Consider the following 15,668-nt stretch of genomic DNA (forward strand, 5'->3'; position numbering starts at 1 on the left):
GGTCCAAGTCCATAAATACTGGCACGTAGTGTGTCAATTATATTTGATTTTTATTAAAATTGGTTAATTATTGCTATGTTATTGTATATTTTATATTATTTATTCTATTTTCTCTTTTCCTTGTTCACTTCTAGTTTGAAATCATTCTATTTGTAAAACTCTTCGTCTTATCTTTTCATTGTTTGTTGGAAATGTTTTTCTTTTCTATCTGAGTGAATGTGTTTACTTTACTTTTAATGTATATTTTGTGAGGAGTTAAAACACAATGTAGTGTATAACATCCCGGCAAGCTGGAAGTCCAGTACAGTATGATCAGTCTATTATTTCCCATTATCCTGTGATCTGTTTCTAGAGAATCTCTTTCAGAAAATTTGTAGAAGTGCAATTTTATACCAGAATTTGTCTAAATTCCTAATGCTGTTTATTGTGGTGTATGTCATAAAGACATTATTTTTTTGCTTGAATTTGGGTCTGTGACGTCTTCCTTGCACTGCTCAGGAAATTGATCAGCCTGCATTGATCCCACATATAGCTGAAGCTAACTCTGTGAAATATCCATATGAAGTTCTTTTTAGGAGTTTGCACAAGCTTTTGATGGACACTGCCACTTCAGAGTAACCATGCTATGCTTTCTTCTGTATGTTATGTAGATAAAGTCAACACTTTCGGCATAATGCATTTCTGTGTTGTTTTAGGTACCTCTTCTGTGATAACTTCTTTGGAGAAGAATCTATATTCCATGAAATCTTTGCAGGTACTTCATGGTATTCTTATGATTGCACATAGTTCATTACTCACTGTTAGGTAGGATTAGAACATGATCTTTCAAATTAGATTCTTCACATGCAGTTTGTAATTTCAATTTTATACCTTCTTTACCTATTATCTTTGCATTTATTTCTTTGAGGGACATTGGCTCATGGGTTAAGATTTATCATTTAAAACCTTGATTAAAACATTAAATACCAACTGTTACTGGACCATATGGTCCGAGATCAGTCTAGTTTAGACTTGTAAATATCGGTACAGTATTTGATCTTGGTATATATAATATATTTGTGAATTAAATATGTAGCATATTCCATAACTAGTAACTTTTTATCTATAACAACCAGTTTTGTAATATATGGGTCCATGTATAACAAGGTTAAAATCTCAGGTATCTAGTTGCTTTTTATCTATAACAACCAGTTACCAAGTAGGGGGAGGGTTGGAGGAGGAAGAGGAGGAGATGAGGAAGAAAAAGTGGAGTACCCAGCCTATGGTGGTGAGCGATAAGCACCACAAGGGAGGGGTGGCAACATGAAATAGATCAAGAATGCAGAGATGCCATGGTACTAAGTAGGTGGAGGAGAAAGAGGAGCAAAAAAAGAGCTGGACAAGAAAAAAAAGTGGAGGAGAATAAGAGTACCCAGTCCATGGCAGTGCATGATGGGCACTGCGGGGAAAGGAAGGTGGCATGAAAGAGATGTGAGAGAAAGAGAGATGTGTATGTGTGTGTGTGTGAGAGAGAGAGAGAGAGAGAGGTAATGTGATAACCCGACAAAAATAAGGACTGAACTGGGCTGGTTCCTGAAAATTGCTGATTCATGTGCTGGTTTGTATCTAATTTCATCTACAAAATTCTAAAGCCTTGGAGTTGATGAATTTTATGGTGTCGATGCTGAATTTCATGCCTTTTCCAGCATCCTGGGCAGTATACCTACCTATGTTGCCTAGTACCAATTGAAAAAAATATGAAATAATTCAATACATGGGTATCAGGTTATATGATTGCACTGATAAGTACTGATTGGTATCCACTTTACGAAATAGTATTTAAAACCATGATTTTAATATTTTACTTGGCTGATACCAGGTAATATACTACTTGATACACTGGTACCATGCTGGTCCAGTAGATTACTAAAATCAGCACCCGACCAAGATTTAGAACCTTGTATTCTACAATAATCAGAACCAATTTGTGTGTCATCAATGAGTAAATGGGCCTGGTGCTTCTACTTTAAACGGTGATCTTATTAACATGATTAAGGAATTTGAAAAAAAAGAAGCAAGTAAGAATGGAACAGAAAGAATTGAAATCAAAAGGCAAAGAGCAAAGATATACCGCTATAGGGTGGAGTCTAGAAAAGAAGCAAGGTTTTTAATCTCGTATCGTACCGATATACCGAGCTTTGTTTGGTATGGTATGGTATGAGGTACCAAGCGGTATATCTAAAAAAGGGCATAAAACCCTTCGAAAATATCTAAAAACTAGAAATTGATCCCACGACCCAAAATCGACATCATTACAAACCCAACCTTGTCTTTAACCTCTTACTATTCGTCTCAGTAGAAATGAGCGACGATGAATAGCCATCCTCGGTCACCGAAACGAGGCAATTTACAAAGGTGGTGTCGGGTCGAGTTCCATCATCCGACGGTGTTGCTATGACGAGGGTTGTGACGAGACCAGAAGCGGAGGAGTCAAGGTCGAAGGGAGGTAGTTTCTTCTTCCATGAGGGCTTCTTCAAGCGGCGCGGGTAGGAAGCGGTCCCAGATGGTGTTAGAGGTCGCGATGGTGTGGAAGGTGGTCGAGACGACGGATAAGCGTCATGCCTCCTGGGGCGACGTATGGGAAATGGCATGAGTGGCACAGAGCTTCGGAAGCCTCTTCATTCTCGACTCTTCCTTCTCCACATCTTGCTCAATTTGTCGCTTGTTCTCCTCTCTCTCCCTCGCTTGTGAAAACGGCAAAGAAAAGGAAGCAAGTTTTTGTGTTGGAGCATTGTTATAGATGGTGATGATCGATTTCGACTGTTACTGACCTACATTGGGCGGTAACTATTGAAATTTCAACCGTTACTGCCCGGTACAGCCCCGTATCGTCCGATATGGGGCTATATCAATGATACCGCCCGGTAGTGGGCGGTCTGCATACCTGTCTGCTGGTGGACTGGTACATACCGCCCGTACCGGGTAGTTCGGTTCGGTTTTAGAAACCCTGAAAAGAAGTACCAGATGTGGAAGTGAAAGAGAGCTTTATTTGAGTAGGTTGACATGAATAGAAGGGTAATTGAACATGAAGGAGAAGTGTGTTAAATTTACTAAAAAAATTATGCAAGAAAGCAAAGTGTGGATGGAGGAGAAAGATGAAAAGCTAATAAAGAATGCGTATGTAGAGATACTGTATTTCCTGTAGTTGAAAATAATAATATTAACAAATGTGTCACATCCCTAGGAGCTTATCTATTATACTGATATGTAGTTTTAGTAAAGATATATATACTTTCATTTGTTTAGAAGCATAGAATAGTTCACATTGGATTTTGGACGAGTTTTTAACTTAATTAATACTAGCAAAGGTCAAGGGCCAGGAGCTACTGAGCTGCACAATTTAAGCACAAAATATTCTCCATTTATTTTCAGAATAAATATATGATTACTTTTCTTGGTCAGCCATTTTTGACCTACCATAATCAAAGTAATTGAATGAGTTACACACAACAGGTTGTTAAGATGTTCCATTTATTTTTCAAAATTGAATCTATGATATAAGCTACAACATAGTTATTTTGTGAGGATTCTGACGTGTATATATGTCTGACTAAATGCATGTGTGCATGTGTGTGTGCATATTTTTCTTGTTTCCAATAATTGCTTACCAAAAAGAACAAAACAATGAAGCATTTTTTCCCTTTTTTCTCTTCAGGGCCATTTCAAGTGATAGATGAACATTTCAACACAATACTTCCAAACTATTATGATGCAATTGGTTTGATGCTTATGATTCGCATCATACACCAACACCAGGTATTATTATATGTTTTACATGAGTTATCTTTTTGCTAAGTATATTTTTGGCCTTCGTCATGCATAGGAAGGCATCCAACTTGTCACTAGTCTTTTTTTTCTCCCAAAATAATTGGCAGAAGATTCTTTAGGTGTGTATGAGTTATCTTATGCTACGAGTAGTGGTAACTTGAATTTTGCATGAACACAAACCTGACAATTGCATTGGTAGGCTATTTGTGACTTTCACCCTATTTGAACATGAAACAAACTATTTAGATACGGGCAAATTTTCTGGCTGATGCCCGTGCCGAACCCAAATAGGGGGGTACTCAAACCTGGTTTAAGCAGATTTGGTAGACAGTTACTTGCAAAAACCCGACATGCTGCCATTCCTACTCCTTTCCCTCTCCACTGCCTCCCCTTCCACCTCCTTCCTATCTGGTTTCTCCTAGCCTTCTATTTTGCCGTTCTCTACACCAACATCGCTACCACTTGGTGGTGGGAAGGCAGACAAGGTGGAAGGATAGGTGGGAGAAGTGGTCGATTGATGGAGTGGTTAGGATGGAGTAGAGATGAGAAAACAAAGAGGAAAAAGATGGGGCTGATATGGCAAGTCAATGGGGTAGGTGTCTAGCCATATTAGCACTGAATGTTGTAACTTATTCTGATTTGATTTTGTATGCTAGTTGGGTTGGTCTTACTAATACTGGACCATTGGTGTAAAGGAAATTAATGTACAGGAACAATTTTGACCAAAAACTTTTGTGTAGGGATTAACTTGTACGTTGGCCTATTTTACAGGGACTAATAGTGTATATTGACTGGCATGCATGAATTCTTTTTTATCAGATGAATGTTTTTTGGGTGGAACGTCATTGTTTTGTTTTCTATTTAAAGGTCTGCTGTATGCACTAGAGATCTGTTCTTCTACAATATAATTTCTGAAATGTTAATCAAAGTTCTAGAGGGTCCAATTTCACTCAGGCATGTTGAATTTTTTGGGTTTAATTTTACTTTTTGTACCATGCAGAAAATTATTTTATATTGACGTAGATAAACCACATGATATTTTTTGTCTTAAGTCATAATTAGATCTTGGTGCTTCTTTCCTGCAAAACTGGTGATTTGATTTTTGGATCGGATGGATAATTATACTAGCTTCTGCTTTTTATCTCTCTGTATAATTCACATCATCTATTTTTTTTCATAATTTTACTTACAATAGATTGTCCTTGCAGTTGATCATGTTTAGGCGACGGATTCCATGTCTGGACTCATACTTAGACAAGGTCTGACTACAAGGTCCTTTAATTTTTATTGAACCATCTTGTGTTCATTTATTTATTCATTAATTGAACTTTTACTTTGTGCTCTTCTAAGGCCCCCCCTTGAGATTTTATTTTCATCCATTGTTAATGCAAAACAGACATATCTGGGAAGTTATTGATAAAAATTATATAAGCCTCTTTAAATATATGAGAATATGGTGTTTAGTGGGTAAGAATGTTGAGATATAATATATAGTATCCTGAAGGAGACTGGTAGCAGATAGGTTAAGGCACAATAAAGAAGATTAACTTCTTAAGTCATCTTAAGGAAACTGAGCTCTTGCCATATAATTTGTACTCTTTTGGCTAAGGTTTACAGAATTTAGCCTTGATTGAGATATGATCATGATCGCTATAATTCTGGTTTTAGATTGAGTTAAATCAGTGTATTTATTATGGTAGATTCTCAGTTTCATTTTTTAAATTGATTGGAGACCAGCCTGATGAATGTTAGTTAAATCATGTCAGTTTTCATTCAGTTGATGGGTCTTTTGTTGATTGCCTTTAAATATAAAAGAGCTCTAACCAGCCTGTGACCACTGATTCTTAGGAACCATTATCAATTGCCTTAAATCGATTTTTTTATTTTGTTAAATAGAAGAGAAGTGTTGCATATCCATCAAAAGGGATGAAAGATGATTCCTATCTAATTGACCTTGTGGTCATGGACTCCCTCTGCTGTGTAGAATACTTGTAGATTTTTTTTTTTGGTTTAGTCAATGATCATATTCTGTTTTGTTGTGTTTGGTCTAAAATAATTGTGGAGCATAATTGTGATTCTAGAACAATTGATTCTTTCCTGCAATATGAACAGGTGAACATTTCACTATGGCCTCGTTTCAAGATGGTATTTGACATGCATCTGAACAGCTTACGCAACGCCAATATAAAGGCTTTATGGGAGGATGATGTTCATCCTCACTATGTTATGAGACGCTATGCTGAATTCACAGCATCCCTTGTGCACCTCAATGTTGAATATGGTGATGGACAGGTCAGCTGAACTACACACTGGTACCATTCTGTTGTGAAAATTATGAACACCACTTGCCTCATCTTTCAATGCTGAATGCAATGTGTCACTGAGCATATTAACACAAGATTCTTGTATGCATTAAAATATGTTGCTTAGAATCTGCTTTGCTCACTGGCATTATTCATCTGAACCATTACCAACTGTTTTTGCTTGTTACTGTAGCTTGATCTAAACCTTGAGCGACTTCGGATGGCTGTTGATGACTTGCTTGTTAAATTGGCTAAAGCAGTTGTGAAGCCCAAGTTACAGACAGTATTTCTTATAAACAACTATGATATGACAATTGCTATATTGAAGGTCAGGCGTAATATTTGGTTATGGTTTCTTATCCATGTTATTAATCAGCTATCATATAATTGGTTATGGTCCATGTGCCTTCTTGATGGTTTTGGTAAAATTGATGTGCAGGAAGCAGGTACCGGAGGAGGGAAATTGCAAGAGCACTTTGAGGAACTGCTAAAGAGCAACATAGGAGTATATGTGGTAAATATACAAAGTCCTGATACAAAGTTTATGTTGTTTACTGAAACAGGACAATAGTTCAGAAGCTTTTTCTTGGGAATTTACATTTCCAGTTGTGCTAAGACGAATTAGCATAATATGATTATTAAATGAAACAGAATTTGAGCATTTGTTGTCGACACTTGTGAAACTAGGTACATGTAGATGCTGAAGTTTTTATGAGTCTCTGAGATATTTGGTTGACTGTGTACAGGAAGAATTGCTTCTAGAGCACTTTGGTGACCTTATCAGATTTGTCAAGACTAATGCTTGTGAGTTGGGAGATAAAATATTAAATTCCAAATACAACGAATTCCCTTACAATCTCTAAATTCTTTATTTTAATGATGCTTATATTAGCTGAAGACACGAGTACCGGTGCTGGGAAGCCCAGTGTTGCTGATGTTGATCCATTGGTCAAGGATTTTGCCAACAGGTGGAAGGCTGCAATTGAACTGATGCACAAAGATGTTATTACTTCCTTCAGCAACTTTTTGTGTGGAATGGAGATCCTGAAAGCAGCATTGACACAGCTACTCCTGTACTATACAAGGCTTTCAGAGAGTGTGAAGAAAATTCCTGGTGGTTCTGCCTTAAACAAGGACTTGGTTTCCATATCCTCAATATTATATGAAATCAAAAAATACTCGAGGACTTTTTGATTTCCCAAGTATTCACACAGCATGATAGGATTTTTTTTCCTGGGGGATACTGTTCCATGTTTGCCACCACAGTTTCTCTGTAGTAGCACATGATGATGAGGTTGAACGTACTTCATTCAGTTGGCAACTAGTTATTTAACGATTCCAGGATAATATGTAAGAGTTTTAGATGTGTCCTTAAAAACAAATAAAACATATGATGTTTATGAGTTTGTTTTCGTGTCTGTACATGTACTCTTTTGAGTTTATGATATTGCTGATTATGTCATATGAACAGTACCAATTTAATGACTGACTGTGAACACTGGAAACTAGCTCAACTTGTGTGATTAACTATTTTACATTGGGAACTCCCTAGCTAAGCTTGAGTCTAACATTGATTATGATTTGGTATGGTTTTCAATATAAGTAAATGAATTTTGTCTTAAGCATTTTGGATACTAGTACTATGATTACCTTAGTCTTACGCATTTTAGGCAATAATTTTTTTTGACCTATTAATTACTGAGACGCGTTTATTGATAGTATTAACAAGCTTGGCCAGCTCCATGAATGTTCCATTTACTCTTTCAACAACTACTACTAAAGCTGTTCATGGTGAACCAAGCCAAAGAGAATAAGTGATTTCGGTTCAGCTTCTGGGTTGCTTTCCAGGCAAATCCTTATGAAAGATCCAAGTGATGACACTGCTTCAATCTTTAAATATCAACGGTTTCTCTTGTTTTTTTGGCTCATTCAAGGAATCTAAGACCACTGACACTTCAAATCTTATTAGCCAAAAGAACCTTAAATTCTAGAGGCTCAAATTGGCCAATTTTGATTTGAGAGATGACCTCAAACTAAACTACAGACTATACAATTTAGCTTCTTTGGTCAACCACCCATAATTAAATTCTCCTAATTAATTTATTTCAGTAATATTCTTTTAACATTTATTATTTACGGATAATCAAAATTTCCACTAATTTTTATTGCTGGATTGAAGTATAGTGAGGAATTCTTTTTGTTTTTTCTTTGAGAATAATGTTCACAATGAAAGAAACAAGAAAGATTTATTTATAGGATTTGAGTCGGTTTGGTCCGGTCTTTTTCTTAGAACCGGGCGTTCTCGAACCCGTGCAGATCGCTGACACGGCTCAGGGACTTCCGCATGATGGCCACCTTGGCCAGCTGCTCGGCGGCGCGCCAAGCCGAAGTGGGCGTCAGCGGCTCCCCTCGCACCTCTGCTGGACCTTCCCGCCGGCTCCTCCTCCCGGAAGGCGAGAGGTGCTCCTCCTCCTGCTCATCATGATGGAACTGGTGCTGCGTCAGGCACCGTCGCCGCCGCTGGAGGTCGGCGAGCTCCTCGTCCAGGTTCTGGACGAGGTGGTGTCCGTGGGCGTCGGAAGCGGACTGCAGAAGCAACGCGCGGGCAGAGGAGAGCAGGTGGTGCGCCGTCGCGTAATCCGAGAGGTCGCCTAGGCGCCGCGACTCGGCCACCGCACGGGTTGCGACGAAGATGTTCCGTAGCCGCAGGGCGGTCGTCGAGCGGCAAGAGGAGCCGGGCTCGCGGTCGTACTGGAGGAGGGGTAAGATAAGGATCTGCTCCGCTCCGAACGCCAGCTCTTGGGTGGCCGGATCCCTGTAGTTGCACTTCACTGACAAGTGGTGATGACCGCTCTGTGGCCCGGTCGCCGCCACCGGCGCCCTCAGCTCCACCAGCACCTCTCTCTCCTCCTCTGCGTAGAGGTCCCCCAGCCAGAGAACAGAGTTTTCTCCCCCGATGGCCACGTCGCCGCAGCCACTGCCGCCGCCGCATGGGTAGACGGCGGAGATTTCGCCGGACGGGAACTCAAGTTGGAGCCGGACGTCCTGCATGACCACAGACACCAGGCCGCCCACGCACTTGATGAAGGCGTCTTCCTGTTTCATGGGCGATGGCTCCGCTGCTCCTACGAATCCAGCATCTTCGACGGGGATCTCCAGATGCGCGAAGCGTGTGGTGGCCGCGGCGGTGGTCGTCGTTGACAGCGCGTGGCGCCGGATATCACCACCGCCGGTACCGCGCGGTGAGCGAAGGGGTTTGTGATCGTGGTGGTCGCTGTTGTTGTTGTTGTTGTTGTTGTTGTTGTCCTTCTCTGGGTCAGACGTTTGGTGCGGCTGCCTGCCGTCCGATAGGAGCATGATGGTGGCCACCGGGTTGCGCTCCCTGCGGTCTTCGAGAACCTTGGTGGCCTTCCTGAGGGCGTCGCCGACGCTGGCGCCACCTGCCTTGGCGGCGCCGCCCACTACGACGAGCCTTTCCACGATCTGACGGGCGGCACGCTGGCCCTGCTTCGACATCTGGCGGAGAGGGAGTAATCTCTTGGCACCGGCAGAGGCCGAGAATGCCACCATGGAGAGCCGGTCCGCGGGACCCAAGGAAGAGACCACCAGCCGTATCGCGCGCTTCAGCATCTGGAGCTTCTCCCCTGTCATGCCTTGGCTCACGTCCAGCACTGTCACCAGATCGATCGGGGCACGGCCCGGCGCAGGATCGAGGAGAGGAGCAGAGGATCGAATCGGCGGGGCTTTCACCTTGAGCGCCACCACGTAGTTCCGGTGCCTCCGCCCCTCGGAGAGCAGCGCCGCCTGCGGCATCACGCTCACCTGGACGCCACCCGCTGTGGACCTCGGTGTCGGCCGACAAGGGACTCCTCCGTCAGCACGGAGGCCAGGAGATCGCGAGCGAGGGGTCGCAAGAAGCCCATGGAACTCATCCTCGCCTTCGCCATACTCATCCTCATCCTTGTCCTCGTTTGTAGCTTCTGGTATAGGATTGAAACGCACGCCTCCTCCCTGGTTGGGCTTGGGCACAAGAAGCAGCGGCTCGTCGTCGTCGTACACCTTAGCAACAGCCGCCTTTCTGTTTTCCCCCAGCTGCCGTTCACCGTCCTTGCTAGCGTTCCGGCTGCCGCCGCTGGTAGTTCTCCTATTGGGGTTCCGGTTCTCCGTCTCTCTCGCCGTCCCCTGCTCGATGGCTGCTGCATCTTCCTCGCGGCGGTGGAGGGCGGAGAGGAAGGGCGCCTGGCGCCAGCCGGCCGAGCAGACGGGGCATGCGAGGCTGCCGTGGCCCCTGACGTGGGCGGCGATGCAGGGGAAGTGGAAGGCGTGAGAGCACTCCGCCGTGAAGACCGGCGTCTCCTGGCTCGCCTTCAGGATCTGCGAACATAACCGGCACCGACTCTGCAATTCCACCGCCATCACCACGATGAGAACAAGCAGTGATCTTGGACGAGGACGACAACGAGTCAAAGAAGGACAACGCATGCTTCGATCAGTAAAAAGTCGAAAAGCCAAAAAGCAACTGAAATGACCGGAAAAGACGGGGAAAGCATTCGACGCATTCCATATCATTCTTCAATCAAAGCCCGCAGCCAAAAGCTGGGATTCTGATGAGATCCGGCCACCGAGAGGAGAAAGAACTGGTCAAATCAAGAGCCACGCAACTCTTGTGTCATCGGATCTCGTAAAAGGAAACCAAGAATCGACGACGAAAGACAGAAAATTCGAAGAAGGGATTCAAGGTTTGCAGAAAGATGATGCAAAGGTGCATGCTTTTGGGGAGCAGGGCATGCATACCCGGGAGAGGTGCTTGAAGAGGGCGAATCTTGAGGGGGATCTCGGAGACGAAGGTGTGGAGAACGCCTTCCGACGAAACAGAGCGGGGCTCCGACTCCTCGGAGTGCTGCTGGCGGTGGCGGCGGCGGCGGCGGTTGCGGTAACAGCAGACGTGGGCGTGTCGCATTGCAGGTTCGGGTAGTCCGGGGACTTCGACTTGGTCTGGCACCGGAGGCCCGCTGCCAGCGCCAGCCTCGGCGTCGAGGGGTTGCTGCCGGAGAAGAAGCCCCGCTTGGCGCAGCTCCTGGGGCTGGGGCCAGGACTGACACTAGGCGTGCGCTGCTGCTTCTCCCCAACCTCCATCCTCGTCGCCACCGTGACTTCTGGATCTCGACGCACCGACGTGCAGAAGGCTCTCCGCCACCCTCCCCTTGGCATCGCTCTCCCCTCCACTTTGCTTCCTCCTTGTGTCTCTTATTGGCTTCGTCTCCTTCTCTCACTTTCTCTTTTGGACCTCTCTTGCGGATCCCTATATCCTATTTATTAGAAGCACCTTATCATCATCATCATCACCATCAGCAGCAGCAGCAGACTAAAATATTACCCATAAACGATAGCAACACTCTCGTCACCCGCTTCACATCTCCGCCTCTCACAGACAGAGCCCGGAGACAAACGGAGGCAGCTCAGATATCTACGGAGATTTACACCGCAGAAGGAAGAGTAAAGTCCAACGCTCCTCCCAAAGTACTTGCCATCATCATCACTGCAGCAGTAATTAAGTCCTACCGCATCACCTCTCCCACTGTGGCTTCGTGCATGGATCCCAAAAGTCAACACTGTTCCGTATCCCTCCTCTCATCGTCGTTGTCATCGTTATCTTTTCCCCCGTTCCTCTTTATCTGCTCTGCGACTTCGATCCGGTTCTTCGTCCTTTACGTGTCAACACGGAAAGAAAATGTCATCCCACTCTGAGGTACGTCCATATGACCGCCATGGTGGAGAAGACAGTGAGCCACAGCTGCCTGGGTCAAAATTTTCGCCATGCAAGGTCAACGACGGGGGCATATCCACCAAGTAGTGCTCCTACTGATGCCCCTACGGGCATATGGCTGATTCACACCCAAGGTTGCTCGCAATACAGCAGGCCCACTTCGTAGGTTTCTTCCAATGTTCGGTGGTGGTGGTGGTGGTGGTGGTGGTGGTTGCAAACATGACAACCGATGCTTTCAGCCATCCACAGTCTACTGTTAGAGCACTTGCTTTAGCTAATGATGCTCTCATTTCCACCATGAAACCTGAGAACTTGGATAGGAGATCCCCTACTGCAGCCACAACACTCTCACTCTCTTTCATCCTTTCCAGAAACAACAAGACATGTCATCTTTGATCAAGCTATGGATGCTGCTTTCTTACTTCTCCCTTAAAAGCTAAAAAAGCCTTCAGAGACGATCTCTCTTACATTTCCATGCAACTCATACAACCTCTAAAAGATTAACATCATGAGATAAGAGACCTATATTTAGAGATAAGAGTTGAGGGGAGCTTTGCTATGGGAAATCAACCAATACAAATTTTTATGATTCTACTCTAAAAAATAGTGAATTGTATATCAACATTCATGATTGAATATTCATGGCCTCCATCTAACATATTTTATACCTAAAACAATGCCATACTCATTTACCAAAAGTTAAGCATTTGAAATCTTAATTTATATATATATATTTTTTTTAAATATGCTAACTAACATAACTGATAATTTATAAATATAATAAATTTAGTTATAAGTATATTTAAATCGTGAGGGCCCCTTGCAATAGAGTTAGCCAAAGTGTAACTTCATAGAGTCTAAAAGAATCTATAAAAAAAAAAGAAAATAGTAGAATGTCTTTGAATCTTGAAAAGACACCTACAAATTCTATCACTTGATTTAGTGTCAAGTTATTGTCTGACGAGTTATTTGATCAAAATCTGCATTCACCGCTTCTCTTTGTAACAACAAAATTAATTTTTTAACCATAAATTAAATAGTAATTTTTATTTATTTACTGTATATGTATATATATATATATATATATATATATATAGCTTGAATAAAAAATCATTTTAATTAAATATAACACATATTTAAAATTAAATAAAAAAAGATAAATATTTAAAATAAATTAGAGTTCGAATTCAAATGAGGTGAGAGACGACGAGGAGACGGGCCCACATCGGGGGCTACTCGCAGTAACGTAACTCACCGCTTTGTCTCTCTCACAGACCCGGTCGTGGGACCCACCGCGTGGCGGGCCTCAGGCACCGACCGCCGCTCGTGATGGCCCCCACGGGCCCCATGTGCTTTGTCGCAGATGTATCCTCTTGCGGGTGACGAATCCGAGGGGATGCGAAAGAAAGGATCCATTGATTTTGTAATATCGGATGAATTTATTACTTTTATTATGTTGAGCTTAAATATTTCAATCAGTAATCTAAGCTTAATTAGGCTAACGAATCAATCATCTACTCATCGACGATGGCATGCATATCTATGATAAGACCCTAGGATCTTATCGTCAAAGAAAAAAAGGATGATCATTTTGAAGGGATCGACATCCTTCATCGCTTCGAGGGGATCGATCTCCTAGGATTTGTCAAAAGATTTCATAATAATATTTCATTGTCTCCCAAGAAAAATGATTACATAACTATTTATAGAGTTCAATCCAGAGTCTATCAAGGACTCTAAACAGAATCAATAAATATTATTCAAAAGCTAATGACCTCTCCTCCCTCGTCACACCGTAAGTAATAGTAGCAAAATATATCTATTTTACTATCATCAATGAATTATTTTTCTTATGTAAATAAATACATTATTTAGCTAAACAATATGAACACAAATAGCCTCCTCCTTAGCATCCAATCTTAAGGAAAAAATTCTGAAGATAATAACAATCTTGTGTTGCATTAATTCTTCTAATCCACCTAACACAGTTGACTTATTTGCTTTTGTGTTGGCTTCCTTACACAAACTTATGTATGGCATAAGTCTTACACTGCCATCACATTAGACTATGGATTATAATAAGAAAGAAAATCTTCAGAATGCAAGAATTAAATATTCTCACTCTACAAAGGTGAACATGATTAGATTCTTTTTTGGACATTGAAACAGGGAAAGAACTAATGCAGCAATTAATGAGGGACCAGCCCTCAGTCTTGTCTCAGGCAGCAACTGATATTTGTGACAATGTGCCAATAATTCTTCAGCAGAAAGGAAAAGGACATCTCTGATTGATTGCCACTGGAACAAAAAAAATGAAGAAAAACTTTCAGATAGACTTGGATCGAGCAATGATTGATCGCTCGCAAAGGACAACAAGGGCAGAAACATGATAAGAAGAGGTAACTAATATGGCTGGGAATCCATTGGAAGATGTGGAGGTTTCAGTAGAACTGTGGGTGATCAAAGCGAGCCAATTCTTAGTTTTGTGTCATCAGTAGATCAAACAAGCCTACCACATCAACTCTGTTCGAGAAGAAGATGAGCCTTCTTCATACAATGACAAGATTTGATGGTTGCTATTTGGATAACACAGAAACAACAGTCAATATATAATTTTCTTCTCGAGCATGAATTCATTAAGACTGCTCACCACCTATTTTTAAGAGCATTTTGAGACATACTGGTCAAATTGGATCACTCAAAGAATTAATATGTATTATTTTTTCCTCCTGCAAAGTCATATTGTGTTTTGGATATATCATTGCACTTAATCTCCATTAAGTACTTTTGGTTAACTGTTAAATCAGGACTCTAAATTTATGATGTTTATATATTTATATCTTTCTTTCACTTGAATCTAAATGTAATTAATCTGGATTTTAAATACTTGGAGAGACATATATGCTGTTCTTTCAGGTCCAGATCAATCAAACTCTTGAATGCTGTTCCCAGTCCTATCAAGAATCCTTCAAATACTATCTATCTATTGAGTGTGGAAGCAGCAAACACAGTCAAAGTAGGGCTATGATTTATCTATCCACGAATGGCGTGCATTCCGATCCACCTAAAAGCTCTTTTCCCTAAACTGATGCTTTGTTTCTAATTCTTGGATGATTTAGAGTGACTATATATATATGATAAGCATCTCTTGTTCTTGAGCATGATCAGGTCAACTGGCTTCTGCATCAAGATCCCCCCAGAAAGAAGGTAAATTAATCAGGTTATCAGATCGCATTTGGCAGATCAATCAATCCCCTCATTCATTTGAACTCTCAATTCTTTATGATGAGATCCAGAACAGTGCAATCCTGCAGGTGGAAACAATTGGTATGTAATCTCAATCTGACCTTTGTCCAGGTCATATTCTAATATCTAGTCAGTCTAATGATTAAGATCCACATGCTACTCTCATCGGTTGTGGCCATGACTGGACTCTTGTCCTCTTGTATATAGTCAGTCTATCAAGACTTGTTTACTATTGAGGTTGAAGCCATAAGCTAAGAATCAGCAATGGTACTGCCAAGAAGAACAGCATCAATTATTTGTATGAGTAACCTAACATAGTTTCTCAGAAGAACTCATCTCAGTTCGTGATGAACAACACCCTACATGAGTTGCATGTGAGAAGTATGATTGCCAGCGGCATCTCTACTGTGCGTCAACTCATCAGGCTTTAATACCAGCAGGCAAAGGGAACATGGTTTCGTCGAACACTTGGGGGAGGCATGCACATGAAGGATAACCCGGACAGCTCCCACATGGCGTATGGGGATCCCTTGCTTAAGAAACTA

General features: G+C 42.0%; 2 protein-coding genes across 3 annotated transcripts in view; one reads left to right on the forward strand and one right to left on the reverse strand.

Annotated features, from left to right (window-relative positions):
* Positions 1 to 7,572, forward strand: part of LOC135643411 (vacuolar protein sorting-associated protein 52 A-like) — a 28,802-nt gene extending 21,230 nt beyond the window's left edge. The window contains exons 12-20 of one of the 2 annotated variants that reach the window (XM_065160308.1): positions 499 to 614; positions 696 to 754; positions 3,695 to 3,795; positions 5,016 to 5,066; positions 5,920 to 6,099; positions 6,304 to 6,438; positions 6,550 to 6,624; positions 6,857 to 6,914; positions 7,003 to 7,572. In XM_065160308.1, the coding sequence (XP_065016380.1) occupies positions 499 to 614; positions 696 to 754; positions 3,695 to 3,795; positions 5,016 to 5,066; positions 5,920 to 6,099; positions 6,304 to 6,438; positions 6,550 to 6,624; positions 6,857 to 6,914; positions 7,003 to 7,304 (1,077 nt within the window). In that variant the 3' untranslated portion in view covers positions 7,305 to 7,572. The remainder of the gene's footprint in view (positions 1 to 498; positions 615 to 695; positions 755 to 3,694; positions 3,796 to 5,015; positions 5,067 to 5,919; positions 6,100 to 6,303; positions 6,439 to 6,549; positions 6,625 to 6,856; positions 6,915 to 7,002) is intronic. The other variant, XM_065160309.1, reaches the window with a different exon arrangement.
* Positions 7,573 to 8,291: 719 nt separating this feature from the next.
* On the reverse strand, positions 8,292 to 11,596 carry LOC135643270 (E3 ubiquitin-protein ligase WAV3-like). The gene is made up of 2 exons (XM_065160023.1): positions 10,905 to 11,596; positions 8,292 to 10,508 (listed from the first exon to the last, which is right to left on the reverse strand). The coding sequence occupies exons 1-2, from the start codon at positions 11,319 to 11,321 to the stop codon at positions 8,397 to 8,399; spliced, it is 2,529 nt and encodes an 842-aa protein (XP_065016095.1). The 5' UTR covers positions 11,322 to 11,596; the 3' UTR covers positions 8,292 to 8,396.
* Between the last annotated feature and the right edge of the window lie 4,072 nt (positions 11,597 to 15,668).

This window comes from Musa acuminata, chromosome BXJ3-7 (genome assembly GCF_036884655.1).
Source record: "Musa acuminata AAA Group cultivar baxijiao chromosome BXJ3-7, Cavendish_Baxijiao_AAA, whole genome shotgun sequence".
In the NCBI taxonomy this organism is placed as follows: domain Eukaryota; kingdom Viridiplantae; phylum Streptophyta; class Magnoliopsida; order Zingiberales; family Musaceae; genus Musa; species Musa acuminata.

Coding starts and splice junctions, on each gene's coding strand:
- LOC135643270 (XM_065160023.1), bottom strand. CDS start 11,321: ATGCCAAGGGGAGGGTGGCGGAGAGCCTTCTGCACGTCGGTGCGTCGA. Junction 10,509..10,904: donor TCTTCAAGCACCTCTCCCGG/GTATGCATGCCC, acceptor GTGGAATTGCAG/AGTCGGTGCCGGTTATGTTC.